The 16,970-nt window shown below is 55.0% G+C and overlaps 1 protein-coding gene across 1 annotated transcript in view; it reads left to right on the plus strand.

Annotated features, from left to right (window-relative positions):
- The window catches only part of LOC309861890 (gamma-2-syntrophin-like), a gene marked incomplete at its 5' end in the record, with an annotated part of 131,702 nt that overhangs the window by 28,027 nt on the left and 86,705 nt on the right, over positions 1-16,970 (plus strand). Inside the window, 3 exon segments of the mRNA XM_082725200.1 lie at positions 3,985-4,162; positions 14,983-15,001; positions 15,004-15,069. Of these exon segments, the coding sequence (XP_082581326.1) occupies positions 3,985-4,162; positions 14,983-15,001; positions 15,004-15,069 (263 nt within the window).

Raw genomic sequence — 16,970 nt, forward strand, 5'->3', positions numbered from 1 at the left:
CCAGATCCTGTATTAATCTGGAGCAGAGGTTCCGTTTGTGTTTTCCCACAGGACGTGTGTGCAACCAGCTTCCCTTCCAGAGCTATTTCAAACATTCAGCAATATGTTCCAGTTCACCAAACAATGGGCTGGCACAATTGGTCTTCTTGTCCTCCTTCTTATTGGCATTCTGCTTCTATTCAGAAACATTCACCAATGGAGAACACGGCAGCGAGAGCAGAGCCGAGCTATAGTACAAGCCCTTATGTCAGTAGAGGCTGGGACATCTCGCCAGATATGGCTAAGCATGCTAGATCGGTAGTCAAAGACGGGTAAGATCAGTAAAGAAACATACCAACCTAAGACAGGACAGAGATCATCGATATCTTGTGTCTGATGACGGGTAAGGATGTTTTCTGCTACTGACTACCTAAGACAGGCACGATCTCTGCCATAAAACAAAAAAGGGGGAGATGTCGGGGACCGCCTCCGGCCTGGAAAGTCCCCGCCATTACAAGATGGCACTTGGCTCACTCAGCAAAATACACTGCAAGTAAACAACGAACATTCTGGTGAAGCCCGCCTAAAGGAGGACATAGTCATTGGCTGTTTCAAATTTAATCAGCATAGTAACAAGACTCTCATTGGCTCGCCCCATTGCTTGGCCCCTTATTGGTCACCCTGCTGCTTATAAGCTAAGGAAGTTGACGAAATAAATGAGAAATGAAGCATTAACACCGAACCAGGCTTCTTGTCGTCCTTGCGGGTCGAGGGCGACAGTAGGGTATAGACTGTGACCCAGACGTGCAGGCACGTGTGCCCACGCAGATGGAGGGGTCCCACCCTAACTCCTGGGGGTCCACAAGCCTTGGTCATCTCCTATTCTGAGATGGGTTAGCTTGGACCCGATGGGTTTGTGGAGACACTTTGGGGTGGGTGAGCGTGGGGCTGGATTTGGAAATTCGAGGCCCAACCTGACTCCTCCTGCCTCTGTGACAAATTGCAGTCCCCTCTTCATCTCCAGTGAGCTGGCTGTATGAGGGAGAGGTTGCCAGGGTCCAGTCCTGGACCTCATGGCTGGAGCAGACAGAATGAGCATCTCAATGTTCCTTCCTTCGTGTAGACGAACCGGTGAACATCATGTTTTGCAGCCAACAAAACAGTGTGACGCAGACAGTAAGTGGACTTCAGTGCTGAAGAGAAATGTTGAAGCCTCACACGTGCTGGGGGACCTAGGCTCCAAAGGATGGGGGGCTGGGAGTCTTGGGTGGACAGAGCCTTCATCTCCAGCAGCCCATGGCAGAGAAGGTGACTGAGGCAGAGAAGGGGACGGGCGGCTGTCATTGCTCCTGCTTCTGCAGGCCACCGCAAGTGAAAACCGAGGGAAGCAGGTTTGCAATGAGGATCCCGCCGACTGGGCTGCAGCCCTCACCGGCCTTCCCGTGCAGACAGAGAGCTGAGTCTCGGGGAGTCTAGGCAGTGAGTGCAGGTGCTGTTCTTGAGATTAGCTCAGTGCAGCACTCAGGGCCACATGCTGATGGGCTGCTTTCGGTTGGACCCCAGGACTGTCACTCTGTGGGGCCTGTATTCTGACGGCTGCAGACACCTCTGGCTTCTCCTGCCTGATGTGAAGTGCCCGGAGAAACCTGTGTGGCCGTGGCATGAGGTCATCACACACAGAGATAGGGGACCAGGTACATCGTGGGGCCTGGGGTATGGAACTGAGGTCGGCAGCGATGCGCTCCTGGGCTTCCTCTGTGAGCACCAAGGCCGGTATATCTGTGACTGAGGAGCCATCCCAAACACTGTGGGTGGATGCCACTCCCCCGCCACCACCTCCCACCGGCCTCACAGCGTCAGGAGGACACATAAGCCAGGCTGCCCAGGGTGCAGGCTGCTCAGCACCCAGAGCGCGTGAGCCCCAGTGCCAATGGGAGCCTGGGCCGTTGGTGGAGCTGCCAAGGACAGGGCGCCCTCTGGGCGAGGCTTGTTTTTGGGAGTTAGACCCAGGCCACTGAGGAGGGCGAGTCTCTCTCTGACAGTTCTGGTTTGCGGCACCCTGAGTGGGTCTCTCCTGAGACATCAGTGTAGACCAGAGAACAGCAGAGGTATCCGGTGACTGGTTATTTTTAACTGATCCGAAAATCTTCACATTCTCATTCTTGTTTGACTTTGATAGAAAAACTTTCTGCCGTTGTCCCTCTTCTTTCTCACAAAACTGAAGGCAAGAATATTTGTTGTAGAAGCAGGTGGTTGAGCAGAGGTCAGTCTCACGGGCTGTCATTTCGCTCTGTGGGGGGCTGTGACAGGAGGGGGTCCGTGTGTGGGCTGTACAGGGATGCAGGCCATGTGCAAAGACAGGAGCCTTGCAGCGTCTTCAGGGGGGCCTGGCCACACCTGAGCCGCCACCCAAGGCTTTTGTTGCTCAGTGTCCTGGGGGTGAGAGCAAGATGGAGACCCTGAGACGTCCTGGGGATGGAGGACGTCCCGCGCGAGTGCTGCTCAGCCTGATCACACCATGAGAATTTGGCACGGGAAGTTTTTTTTTTTTTTTTAAGATTTTATTTATTTATTTGACAGACAGAGATCACAAGTAGGCAGAGAGGCAGGCAGAGAGAGAGAGAGAGAGGTAAGCAGGCTTCCTGCGGAGCAGGGAGCCCGATGCGGGGCTCGATCCCAGGACCCTGAGATCATGACCCGAGCCAAAGGCAGCAGCCCAAACCACTGAGCCACCCAGGCGCCCCTGGCATGGGAAGTTTTGACAGCACAGCCCAGTTTGAAGGCTGATCCTCTCAGCCAGGACAGGGCCTGGTCCCACACCTGCCCACAAGGCCAGCATTGTCCTGTCCACTGCCCCCAGCTCAGAGCTGGACAGGGTTCAGGAATACAGAAGGGCAGAGACAATGGAGACAGACCCGGAGACCGACACGGAGGAATCCAGGTCACACAGCTGGGCCACGCAGGCTTTCTGGGCATCGTTGCCGTGGAAATGAGAACACCGTTAATCACCTAAACTCAGCACCGTTGCATTTAGTCACATGAAGGCTGTACCGTATTTTCAAAGAAGTTTAATATTTGTCAGTGACAAGCAGTGTTGACGACTGGCATGAAGTGCGCTCAGGGGACAGAGAGAATTGCCGTGTTAAGGGGATAGCTTAAGGGGATAGTATCTGGTTTCTGGGATTTAACCAAAGGCTGAAAAGTTGAAACAAATTCATGGGAGGGCAGGAAGCCAAGTTGCTTTACATTTTGGGCAGATGTGCTGGTTTCTGGGAAGCCGCCTGTCCCCGCCTCTGGGGACTGGAGGGCGGAGGAGTCCCCTCTGGGGACTGGAGGGCCCCACAGTGCCGGGAGCCTCTGGCATGCCCAGGGCACGTTCCATCCGTGTCCCCCAACCCGGCTCCCTATCTACAGCCGCCCGGGTCCACTCATTCCCCAGCAAGAGCGGAAACGGTCAGCAGCTTCTGAGAGTCCTGCTTTGTTTTCTGTCCTCACTCAGCAACCACCAGGACTCAGACGTCACATGTCAGGCGTGGAAACGCATCATTAGGAAGAGGTGACATGCGAGTTTCATGTTAGGCCACCCTTGCATGTCTGGGAAGTAAGTTTCTTAATGGGCTTGCACTGGCCACTCAGCTTGGTGGCGGGAGTCTGCTGCTTCTCTGCCCGCGCTTGTCCACACGCTCACGGGCTCGTGCACGTGCATGTGCACCCACGTGGTCTCCACACACCCACACACGCCAAGTGCACTCACATCTGCTCAGCTCACATGCCCTGACATATGTGCTTACACGCACATATTCAAACACAGTCACCCACACATGTGCTTGCATGCGCACATTCACACACACACACACACACACGTGTGCAGCACACTCACGCCCACACGTGCATGTGCCCACACACAAACCATAATGGTCACTGCGGACACAGCTCAGACAGGCGTCCTGATAGAGCTTGACGTCCCAGATGTTTCCTAACCCGTGCCCTCTTGCCACCCCGCAGCCGACCAGACGGGGTCGCTGTTTGTCAGAGACACTGTGCTGCAAGTCAGTGCTGCGACTCCCGCCCTCAGCCATGCTTGTCCAGACTAGTGGTGACCGACGGTCGTCCTCCAACGTCTCAATTGCTGTCTCTCCAGGTGAACGGCACCAAGGTAGAGAATGCAGCCCACCAGGAGGTGGTAAGTTTGCCATGTTCGGTGACTCGGCCCTGGTCAGCTCCTCTGTTGTGGCTGCCTTTCTCTCCAAATCCTGTCTCACGCAGTGTAGATGCGGTTTTAGGACTGGGGAGGACGCCAGAAGACTTGGTGGGCGTGTTGTGTTGTGGGATGACTGGGGGAGGCCCGGTGCAGGGTGGTGCACCATGGCTTCCACAGGCTGTGCCAGCAGATGGCTCTGTTCCCATCCCCATTGGGAGGACTGAGCTGCAGGGAGCAGGGACGCTGCCCGAGCGTTGGGGTCGCTGGCCATGCTGAGAAGCGTCGGGTGTCCCCTGGGCTTGCTCTCCCACGCTTGTGTGTAACTGGGCAGACAGCTTGCGGGATGGCTCGTGATGTGCCCGCCAGGGATGAAGGTGTGCCCACACGCATTACCCGGCCTTCCTTCTGTGGAGGAGGACATGACCCAGGTCAGTCAGATGTGGGGAACGAGGAAGGATGAGCCAACACCCGCGTGAAGCCGTCCACTTGGAGCAGCCGACCCTGGGATGGAACCCATGAGGTGAAGCAGGTCGTTGCTGCCGCCAAGGGGAGGGGCGACAGGACAGCCTCTCCGTGCGGCGCTGGGATGGTGCCTTGGGGCGGGGCGAAGCTGGGAGGGATGCCTGGTCCCGGAGGCGATGTGTAGATGCCCCTCACAGGCAGCTCATTCGGAGGGTAACAGGGAACCGAGCCTACATCCCGTCTGTTAACGTCCCCCAGTGGGTCAGCAGGTATCCGTCCCTCGGGGTTGGTTTTTCCGGGAAAACAACCGGTAACTCCAGGTAGGACAGACAGCTGTGCTGCTGGACCATCCCTGCAATGGGGCCCACTGAGCTTCCAGGACACCCACTGACAGTCCACTGTGTTCACCCACAAAGGACTTGTGTGCACACCCACCTCTTCTTGGGGGCCCACACGCAGCCCCCGATCTGCACTGGGTGTGGGGAAGGTGCTTGCAGTGGGGACAAACAAGCATGGGGTCTCGAGGGATGCACAGTCCGGGGCGTATGTGCACATGCGTGGAGTATCCCCAGCTATGCTCTTCCCGAGCCGCATGTCTGTGCGTCTCTTGGGGGTGGGGGGTGCTTCCTCAGGGGAAGGAAGGCTTCAGGGGCCCCTGAGCACCTGGCCCAGCCCAGGAAAGCAGACAGGTCTACCCAGAAGTCATGCTAGAGTGAATTATGGGCAGACCTTGTAAACAGAGCGAACTCCAACGTTCGGTACAAATACGCCTTCAAGTCAGATTATCAAGTCATTCGTCCAGATTCCAAGGGGGCTGAAAAGGGGCCGTTCAGCCTATTATTGGGGCAGATTCCATTTTTCAGATTCATGAAGTTCATAAACATGTTAAGTAAGTGAATCCCTCATAAACACATGGCCTCACACCCTCATTTTTCAGAGTAAATTCTAGCTTCAGTTAATTCTTTTTTATTTCAGCATAATAGTATTCATTGTTTTTGCACCACACCCAGTGCTCCATGCAATCCGTGCCCTGTCCAATACTCGCCACCTTGTTCCCCCAATTTCCCACCCCCACCCCTTCAAAACCCTCAGATTGTTTTTCAGAGTCCATAGTCTCTCATGGTTCACCTCCCCTTCCAATTTCCCTCAACTCCCTTCTCCTTTCCATCCCCCCTTGTCCTCCATGTTATTTCTTATGTTCCACAAATAAGCAAAACCATATGATAATTGACTCTCTCTGCCTGACTTATTTCACTCAGCATAACCTCTTCCAGTCCCGTCCAGATTGCTAGAAAAATTGGGTGTTCATCCTTGCTGATGGAGGCATAATACTCCATAGTGTATATGGACTGCATCTTCCTTATCCATTCGTTCATTGAAGGGCATCTTGGTTCTTTCCACAATTTGGCGACTGTGGCCATTGCTGCTATAAACTATAAACATTGCTGCTATAAACATTGCTATATACAGATGGCCCTTCTTTTCACGACATCTGTATCTTTGAGGTAAATACCCATAGAGCAATTGCAGTGTCATAGGGGAGCTCTATTTTTTATTTCTTGAGGAATCTCCACACAGTTTTCCAAAGTGGCTGCACCAACTTACATTCCCACCAACAGAAATGTCTATACTGCCTAGAGCAATCTATACTTTTAATGCCATTCCCATAAAAATTCCACCGGTATTCTTCAAAGAGCTGGAGCAAATAATCCTAAAATTTGTATGGAATCAGAAGAGACCCTGAATCATTAAGGAAATGTTGAAAAACAAAAATAAAATGGGGGGCATCACGTTACCTGATTTCAAGCTTTACTATAAAGCTGTGATCACCAAGACAGCACGGTACTGGCATAAAAACAGACACATAGACCAGTGGAACAGAGTGTAGAGCCCACATATGGACCCTCAGCTCTAAGGTCAAATAATCTTCGACAAAACAAGAAAAAATATAGAGTGGAAAAAAGGCAGTCACTTCAATAAATGGTGCTGGGAATATTGGACAGCTATACGTAGAAGAATGAAACTTGACCATTCTCTTACACTGTACACAAAGATAAACTCAAAATGGATAAAAGACCTCGACGTGAGACAGGAATCTATCAGAATCCTAGAGGAGAACATAGCAGTAATCTCTTCGATATCAGCCACAGCAACTTTTTTCAAGATATGTCTCCAAAGGCAAAGGAAACAAAAGCAAAGATGAACTTTCGGGACTTCATCAAGATCAAAAGCTTCTGCACAGCAAAGAAACAGTTAAGTAAACAAAGAGACAACCCACGGAATGTGAGAAGATATTTGCAAATGGCAGTACAGACCAAAGGTTGATATCCAGGATCTATAAAGAACTCCTCAAACTGAACACACACAAAGCAGACAATCATATCAAAAAATGGGCAGAAGATATGAACAGATACTTTTCCAATGAAGACATACAAATGGCTATCAGACACATGAAAAAATGTTCATCATCACTAGCGCTCAGGGAGATTCAAATTAAAACCATATTGAGATATCAGCTTACACCAGTTAGAATGGCCAAAATTAGCAAGACATGAAACAACATGTGTTGGATGGGATGTGGAGAAAGGGGAACCCTCTTCCACTGTTGGTGGGAATGCAAGTTGGTGCAGCCTCTTTGGAGAACAGTGTGGAGATTCCTCAAGAAATTAAAAATAGAACTTCCCTATGACCCTGCCATTGCACTCCTGGGTATTTACCCCAAAGATATAGATGTAGTGAAAAGAAGGGCCATTTGTACCCCAACGTTTATAGCAGAAGTGGCCACGGTCGCCAGACTGTGGAAAGAACCAAGATGACCTTCAACGGATGAATGGATAAGGAAGATGCAGTCCATATACACTATGGAGTATTATGCCTCCATCAGAAAGGACGAATACCCAACTGTTGTAGCAACATGGATGGGACTGGAAGTAATTATGCTGAGTGAAATCAGTCAAGCAGAGAGAATCAGTTATCATATGGTTTCACTGATTTGTGGAGCATAACAAATAGCATGGAGGACATGGTGAGTTAGAGAGGAGAAGGGAGTTGGGGGAAATTGGAAGGGGGAGGTGAACCATGGGAGACTATGGACTCTGAAAAACAATCTGAGGGTTTTGAAGGGGCGGGAGGGGTGGGAGGTCGTGGTACCAGGTAGTTGGTATTATAGAGGGCACGGATTGCATGGAGCACTGGGTGTGGTGCAAAAATAATGAATACTGTTATGCTGAAAATAAATAAAAAAATAAATTAAAAGCAAACAAAAAAACTCATTGAGATTCCACCTTATACCAGTTACAATGGCCAAAATTAGCAAGACAGGAAACAACATGTGTTGGAAAGGATGTAGAGAAAGGGGAAGCCTCTTACACTGTTGGCTTCAGTTAATTCTAAAAGGAATCGTGTCAACTCTGCTCGGACGCAAAGGAGCCACAAGATGAGGCTTCCTCATACATACACTGCCCCAAGCTTCGGAACATGGGGGGACGGAATGTGCTTATTTCCACGGCAGGCGTACATGGGAATGAACCTGCAGCTTCCCTCTGGGTTACACACTCTGGGCTTCTCTCCACATCAGTAACTGCTGTTCGAGCAGTCGCCACGGGGAGCAGACCGTCTGTGAGTAAGTCTGTGTCGCACAAGTTCTGAGACACGTCCCCCGAGAGAGCAGGACATCACTGTGGCTGACAGTCGCATGGTGTGGGCAGGAGGAGCCCGCATCCAGCGGTCCTGCGCCAGGGAGGAGCTGGGCCAGCATGGGTCTGCCTGGGAGCTCAGGGCGGGCAAGGCCGAGCAGGTCTGTGCCCACAGGATCTCGGTATGGCCGCGTGATGGATGTCGTGTTCCTGCATTGTGGTCAGAAGCATCACAAAGATCTTGCAGATGTGAGAGCATCTTGGCTGAGTCTTTGCCAGTCCAGCAGAGCAGACCAAGCTCTTAGGAACGGCAGACACATTGGCGAGAGCTGCCCTGATCAGTAAGCATTTGGGAGCTTACCTCCTGGTGCCTCCTAGTTGAGTCAAATCCATCCTTTCCGACCTGTTTCTGAATCCATCCGGCCTCAGGCCTCAGGGAAGAAGTAAGGTCAGTCACGTGCATTAGTCGCAGAATGGAGACGGCGCAGAGCTCAGAGCAGCTGCATGTCCCAGGCGGTGCCCACCCGGGAGCATGGCCACTCGCTCTGTCTGTTGGAATGGGACTCGCTCTGCCCTGGTCAGTCGCTCGACAGATGTTCGTGGAACTCCTCTGACACTCGGCAGTGGGGCACCGAGGTGGGCGTAAGCCAGGCTTCGGCCTCGAGGGTGAGTGTGGTCCGGGGCGGGGGTGGCGCGCTGGTTCACGCTGGAGGCCGGCTGCCCGGTTCCTGCCTCTGCTCTCCATCCACTAGGCTCTTGGAGAGACACTTGCCCCATCCCAGCAGACTTGCCCTGTGCCACCTCCCTCTGTCTTCTCTGCGGGGATCAGGTGTTAATGTTCCCCATGTCTCTGTTCAGGTGTGCACGTGCCCGGAAGCTCCACCACCGTGAATGGAAGGTGCTTCCAGCAGACGTTGCATCCGTAATCAGGAGCCAGGTAAGAAAGGAGCAAAAACACACGGATTAGGTGGGTGGGTTGTAAGTGGAGGACTAGATGACCGACGGATGGACAGATAGGTGCAGATGATCGATGCACTTTCTCACTCAGAGGCTGGGAAATTGTTGGGGGAGGGGTTCTCGACCCCAGAGCCCATGACTGTCAGCACCCCATGGAGATTTCTGCAGATAACCTTCAGTTCAGGTCAGTTTCTCCGTCTCTAGCTGGTAGTGTTTGATGGCACAGGAGTGGGAAACAGAACTTGTAATAATGTCGCAGGCATGGTTCATGGGAGATGGGTCCTGGGGAGGCTGTGGAAGCCGAGACTCCTGTTCACGTGCTCACCTCTTCCAGCGAGACCGGTCCAGCCCCATCTTGCACAGACCAGTCCCCTAGGTAACATTGCTGGCCACGCCCAACTTTGTGGCTTCATGGGGCAGGGGACATCCAACCCATGGTGACCACTTCCCTTGTGTTGTGGCTCATGGACCCACCAGAGTGCGGCTGCCCCTTGTTGTCCTAGGAGCGTCTCTCCAAAAAGAATATTTCCAGACAGATATGGTTTTATCGACATGGTTTCATGACAGACCCCAAGCATGTGCATGTGACCGTTCTGCTGCCTCCTTGGATGCCACCAGCAGCCCATCTACATGGACACTCCAGCAACTCGGGTCTCGAGTCCTGCTGCCCATGTGGCAGAGCCCAGTGTGACCAGAGCACGGAGACGCTGCCGGGCTTGTCACAGCTGAGTGCCTGGTGGACTGTCAGGTGAGTGGGAAGAGCAGCGTGCCTGGACGTGGTTCCAGTTCCTTCAGGACCCATGGAGGCCGCTGGCAGCTATGTTGTCTTCCTAGATGCTGACATCTGACATGCAATGACTTGTCCTTCAGTCTGCAAGGGTTGGCGTGCCCCAGGCCACCGGCAAACACATGGAGGTCACGGGCTTGCATCTGGTGTGGGGCCATGGCTCGCTGCCCTGGCATGTTACCAAGTTCTCCAAGGTGTTGCCTCATTTTCCCCAGCTTGAAGAAGCCTGATGTCACCAAGGTAGCAAACCAGCAGTTGGCCCAGGAAGAGACCCCACTTCGTGTAGACTGCAGGACAGACAGATGGCTAGTTTGGCCACGCAGCAAGGGAGGAAAGGCACCGTCCTTGTAGCTGGAAAGGACAGTGTGAGTGGTCCCACCCAGGGAGGCAGGGGCAGAGTGGGCGTGCACAGCCCTGTAGCTGTTACTGGGGTCCGTGGGCTCATGTTCCCGGCCGAGGGCCGTGGTCACTGCCGACTCACCCGCTGTGCGAGGCTGAAGGGGTGCGCAAGCTGGGAATGTGGGACAGACTGCTCGTCTTTTCGGTCCTTCACGCAGCCTCGCAGCTGGTTCTGTTGTGCCAGCAGAAGCCATTCGAGGTTTTGCACAGGCCCCTCCTGACCACAAGTCGAGAAGCAGGTGTGGAGATGCCACTGGCCAGTGGCTGCGTCTCTGCAGTCTGTTCGGAAAGAGTTGCTGCAGGCTGTGTCCAGAGCCACCGAGACACGGTGGGCTCAAGAAGAAACAAAGGCCACTATCGCCTGGCCCCTGTGAGCCCGTGCTGAAGGGACCATCATGGGCTTGGGTCCAGGAGGAGGACCCCGTTCGGGCCCACCACTGATGCCACGTGTCCTCCTGTGGGAGCCAGTGGGGAGGCGGGCGGTACAAATGTTTGGTCGGAGGACTCGAGGACGCACAGTCCACAGGTCGGCTCAGTTCTGGAGGCTGACAGGGACTCTGTGGCTCTCTTGTGAAGGTCCAGTCTCTGTCCCATTAGAGCTCAGGAAAGCAAGTCTCAGGAAGGCATGTGGTTATGGTGTCTGTGAGTTGCTGTGGGATGGAACCCACGCTCACCAGACCACCTGCTGCGGCCCCTGAGCCATTCTGCCTGCCCCCTGTCCCCACCTCCAGAGCAGACATGAGAAGAAGGTGGTTTCCTTCTTTGCAACTGATTCATTCTCAAATTTCAATTCGTTCCATGAGTTCTCGGGTCCTCTGTTGGTGGAAGGCTGGCATCCTGGCAGAGATGACATGGTCCGTCTGTGGTCATCCACGAGGTTTTCCCCGCATGCCTGGATTTCAGGCGTAAAAATCACCAAGAACTTGTCTGAGGATGATGCCAGGTATGAGATTCTGTGAAGAGAATTTCAGCTGATTTACCAGAACATGCCAGTTAACCCAGAAGAAACGTCCAGTGGCACCCACCTGGCTTAAGACCCCAAATGGCTCCGACTCCAACATCCATGTGCAGATGTGCCTGTCGTCATCACAGGTGGTAAGTCAAGAGGCCTCGCTAGGAAGGGCTCCCGCGAATACGGGCATGTGATGTTTGCTGAGGTGGAGAAGCTAGTCTGGGCCTGACTGTGGTCCTAGGGGCTGGAGGTCAGTCTGTCTCTGTCTCGCAGCTCAGGTTGCTGGGGGAGTAGCCATTTTAAAGGGACAGTGCATTCTGCTTGCTCTCTCTCTCTGCTGTTGGACAAGTCCTCCCAGCTTCCCAGCCAAGATCGAATCTTGAAGCATGACCTCCGTGGTCATCGCAGAGAAAACTGTCCTGCCAGGGACTCTGGGGGTGTTTCAGAAATGGGAAGTTTGGAGAGACCTCATGGATACCTGGTCTAGCCCCTCATTTCACATAGGAGGACTCTGAGGCGACCAGGGACCCAGTGGCCTGCTTGTGTCTGTGTGGACGAACATGGAGGAGGAGTAGGAGATGGGCAGGGTGGCCCGGGCCCCAGGGGTCCCCCTCCCATCACAGTCGGGAGCCAGGACCAGCAGTGAGCAGGGACACCATGCTGCATATGGTGCTTTCCCACGTCCAGCCAGTGCCATGCTAAGCAGGAGTCACATGAAGGAGAAGTGTACAGGCTGATCCCTTGCAAGGTCCTCGGCACAGAGGAGGAGAGCTTGCAGCTGGACTCCAGCAGGTCAAAGATGAGGACGGCGGACCAGCTGCTCCCTGAGGCTGTGTGGATGTTCCTTACAGCACGCTGCCCTCCTGCCCGCAGAGTGGGCTTCTGGGGATGGAGGAAGGACACAGAAGCCAGGAGGGGTAGGACAGCTGGGGCAGCATGGGGAGTCCCTGTCCAGCCCACGGCTGTGGCCTCACCTGCGCCCCCAGGTTGAGCACGGCTTGGGGCACCACACCCTCCCTGCAGAGCCCAGGTGGTGACCTCGGCAGCCCTGTGAATGCACCCCCCTTTCTTCCAGTTACTCCCCATGGACCTCAGTGAAGGGTTAGGAATGTATGTGATTAGTGATGGACCTCAGTGAAGGGTTAGAAATGTGTCCAGTCAGTGGTTAAATTGAAGTGAAAACACGCTCATTCTTCTTGTCAAGTGTGTGGACGTGTGCACGTGGACGCGTGTCTGCTCGCCCATGCAGGAGAAGTGAGGTTGGGACGGCAGGGTGAGGGCCTAGCCATGTGGCCAGGTGGACTTTTCCTGCATTTTCCTCACCACTGACTTGGTTCTGAGTACATCACACAGGTGCTGTCAGTGCACACGTGACTAGGGGCAAAGCAGGGTCCCTCTAAACAAATCAGCAGCAGCAGCAGGGAGACTGGGTGGTGGAAAGGGTCATGGCTCTGTGCTTGTCCCGTCCGTAGAGACCCCTTGCATGGACCCACACTCCGATGCCCATAAAAATCTGGTTTTGAGATCTGGGGACAAGCTGGCTGCGGAAATCTATCTGCAGATGTGCTGTGATGAGATTACTGGTGCCCATCCTGCCCCAAGGTGTCAGGTCTGCCCTTGACCACTTACCTGATGTTCCTCCACTAGTAAGGTGCTGATCACTGATGGAATAACGTCCCCTTGGGAAGGACTTCGTGTCACAGGTCCCTTAGTAAATGGTGACTCACATGTCACAGCCTGCACTTGCAGGTGTGGAGAACTAGTTCCGATGCTGTTTAGACTCTGCTGGTTTTCAGGAAACAGGCCGGCAGGACACTGGTGTTCATACTTCTGTCACTCACCAAGTAAGCGCTTGCCTGGCAGGTGGGTGGCAGGGAATGGGAATGAGCCACTTGATTCATAAAACACAGAGACGTGTTCATGCCTCTCTTGGGCCCCCGGGCTGCGCGTGTCCCTGTGACGTTGGCGTTTCGGAAAGGCCGATGGACTGATTTGCGACACCGTCTCTGATGTCATCCTGCCGAGTGTTCTGTCCAGTCTGCAGAAATGCCTTTTCTTGGGCGTGGACGTGTGACTCACCCGACTCCCCGTGTTGGTCGTGAGACTCACACATAAGGGCGCACCGGCTGGGAAGAGGCCTGGCCAGAACTGGGAGGTGTATCACGGTGAGAATCGGCGGAAATCTTTCCTGCTGTCTGAGAGATGACACTGCCTTGGTGGGCATGTTGGCGCGTGCCGACATCTGTGGACTTGAAGAGCGTGGCCCACGGCTGTCAGGTGTCAGGGGAGTTGCAGGTGTACTCAGTGGTCGGGCACACTGTCTGGTCACAGACCGGGGACCTGACGGGCGTCATGTATGTAAGAAACGTGCCTGCTTCGTTCTGAGGAAGAACACGACAGACCGTGCTCCATGGTCACCAGGAAAACTTCTCATTGATGGGGCCTGAGGGACTCCCCAGCCATCGTCATATCCCAGAAAACTAGCTGTGCTCCAGGTTCCGGCCAGATGTGTGGCCCTGAGCCGGAATGGCCTGGAATCCCACCCCTGCCAGCCCTCTGCTCTTGCCGCTGCGTGTGTGGCTATCCATGCAGGAGGCTCCTGGGATCTGCGGATCTGGGATGCCTGGGGGCTCAGTTTAGCATCTGACTCTTGGTTTTGGCTGAGGTCATGGTGTGATCTGAGAGTCATGAGCTTGAGCCCCATGTTAGGTTCAGCACAGAGTCTGCTTGAGAGTCTCTCTCCCCATCCCTCCCCCCACCCCTGCTCATGAACGTGCTTTCTATCTCTCTCTAAAATAAATGAAAAATTTTAAATGGAAACACGGAGGGCATGGTGATGGGGGAGGGCACACGTGCAGCTCTCCGGGCTGCGGAGGGGACAACAGTAGGTGTCAGGGACACCTGTGACAGCCACTAAGATGCCAGGCCCAGGGACATGGAACCGATAAGGGAGCAGGAGCCAGAGGCGGCCGGAGTTGAGGGAGGGCCGTGCAGGCGAGTCCTGACTGGACGTGACTGGGGGCTCTCGACCGCACACCAGCCAGATGCTGGTGAATTCCATTCCCCTCTGGGCTCAGGAGCAGCGACGTCACACTTGCTTCCATGTCGGTGAGTGTGCGAGACGCAGCGAGACATGGAGATCCTGATGGAGTGGGAAGTGACCGAACCCTGGATACAGTGCGATGCCCAGCATAGCAGCGTGGGCACGTTGAAGGGGCGCCCGCTCGTGTCATGGAAACCCAGAGCTCATGCCCGTGATCTGCTGGGTCCCCATCACCCAGCTTACCTGTGCCTGCCAGCATCTGGAAATAGGCCATCTGTGCCGTTCTGCCGAGTCCTCCTGACGGGACTTCCTGGTGGGGGAGTGGTAAGTGCGGTCGGCGGCCGGGGGTGGCACCCCCATGGGTGCATGAGGGTCTGTGTAGATGGCACACGCATGTCGTGTACTCAGGGCAGCGGCCGCTCCCGGGGCCATGGGGCCTCCTTGTCTCAGTGGTCGTTGCTAGCGCGCAGTGGGTGAGGAACAGTCCAGGCGCATGGGGATCCTGTCTTTTCTCTCCGAGCCCGGTCCTTTCTGACGGTAACGTGGCTGTTCCCTGTCTCGTTACAGGTGCGTCTCTTGAGAAATGCCGTGACAAAGTGACCATCACGGTTGAGTATCTCAGGGACGCACCATCGTTTCTAAAGCTCCCATTAGGTAAGGGGCGGCGAGACCTTCAGGGGCCCGGGGTTTCCTGCTCCCCACGCTGTGTGTCCCATCGGATGGGAGTCATGCCTGGGTGTCAACAGTGGTCACTCCACGGTGGAGGATGCTGGTAGACGCCTCAGCTGCAGGCATCCCTGAGACCCTGCATGTGCACATACCCAAGGCCTTTCTGGAGAAGGAGCCTCAGCCGGAGGCCTGTGCCCTGATCAGCTGTAAAGTTCCTCCTTCAGGCCAGCTCACTGGTCAGTCCCCTGCACACATGCACACACAGAGAAACCAAGTTTGTGCCTGAAATATCAGTGTGACGTGAGGAATGTACCCCAAGAAGGAGAAGAGGGAGGCACGCGTGTGAGAGGATGGTGAATGGACGCGTGTGAGAGGAGGGGAGGGCATGCTTGTGAGGAGGGGGGAGGGCACACGTATGTGGGGATGGGGGAATGGATGTAATGAGTCTGTGCTGTGAAGGGGTCACCCCACCCTGGACACGACCTAAATCTCTTGCTCGCCGAGCAGTGACCGGGTCAGTGAGGCGCCACCGGTCCGTCCAGAAGTCTCAGTCCAGGTCGTAAACCATGACCTTTGCTGACCGCGCGGCCACTGTGCATTTACAACAGTGTGTGGTTGCTTTCCTCCTGGGCAGCTGGGACGGGCGTCCGGCACCTTCGTGCTTGTTGGGGCTTCGGCTGTGACCCTCTCACTCAGGTGTGCGGCTCGGCGGGCATGTCCACGCCCTCCTCTCCCTTGTACAGGAGCGGCCCTGCCCTGGGCTCGCCCGTTGGCCTCATTTCCTGTCCCTTGGCTGCTGCCCCGTGCCATGGAGTCCCCAGCCGCTTCTGTCCACAGGTTCAGGGGTGACTCCCCGGCAAATCCGGCGCAGGAGGGACCGCACTGGACCAAAGGGCCGTGGACCTCATTCATCTTCCTGCTCCCCCCACCCCGAGACCTTGAACAGATTGGCCCCAGAAACCATGTGTTTTCCTGTCAGAGCCCCATGAGGTGACCTCACCCATATCCACATTCCTAGGGGAGTGAAGGTCCCTCCTGTCGCTGTGCAAACATGTTAGGACAGCTCGCCATGTGACATCCCTCCCTCTGTGCCTGCACGTTGTGACTGGGGTATTTGGTGAAGTGCTAAGAGGGTCTGGGATCCTGAGAACGGCCTGAGGGGCTGGAGACACAGGAGGTGGCGTGGTCAGAGCGGCGGGAGCAGGCGTGTCCACCGTCAGCCTGGCCCTCCAGGGAGGAGTAAAGAACATGAAGCCCTGTGTCCCGTCCCATGGGGCTGGGGGAGTGTGGGCCACAAAGGGGGCAGCCACGGTGCAGGACGGGCAGGTTCTGGGATCCAGGGGGGTGCCCGTCCGGGGTGGACGGTCTGCTTGCCAGCTCACGGGAGGGGGCCCCTCAGGCACTAGCAGCTCCTGCCTGTGGCCTGGTGCTCCGGGTCCTGGGAGCAGGGACCACAGCCTCACATGCGTTCGGCAGGGAGGAGCTGGCCTGGCATGGGCCGGTGTCTGCTTGGTGGCCGCAGGAAAGCCGGGCAGCTTGGACAGCAGATGCCTCTCGCTCCTGGTTCCAGGGACTGGACGTCGGAGGAGGACCTTGTTCTAAGACACCTCTCATGGCCATGTCCTCACGTAGGGAAGGAACAAGGGAGGCCTCAGGGGCCTTTTACGGGATGACCTTGTCACCTCCCACAGGCACCCAGTACCTTCCCATCCGGGAATGGGGACACAGACAATCCGTTCGCGACAGGGGTGAGGTTTGGTGAGATACAGGGTTTGGTATAGGCAGGGGAAGGTGCAGCAGGAGCTTCCCCTGATGGCAGGAGGGCAGCCGAACCATCTCTCCTCTTTCTTCTAAATCTCAGATGGAATGTTGTGAAGAAACGTGGC

This window comes from Mustela nivalis (genome assembly GCF_964662115.1).
Source record: "Mustela nivalis genome assembly, chromosome: 3".
Classification (NCBI taxonomy): Eukaryota; Metazoa; Chordata; class Mammalia; order Carnivora; family Mustelidae; genus Mustela; species Mustela nivalis.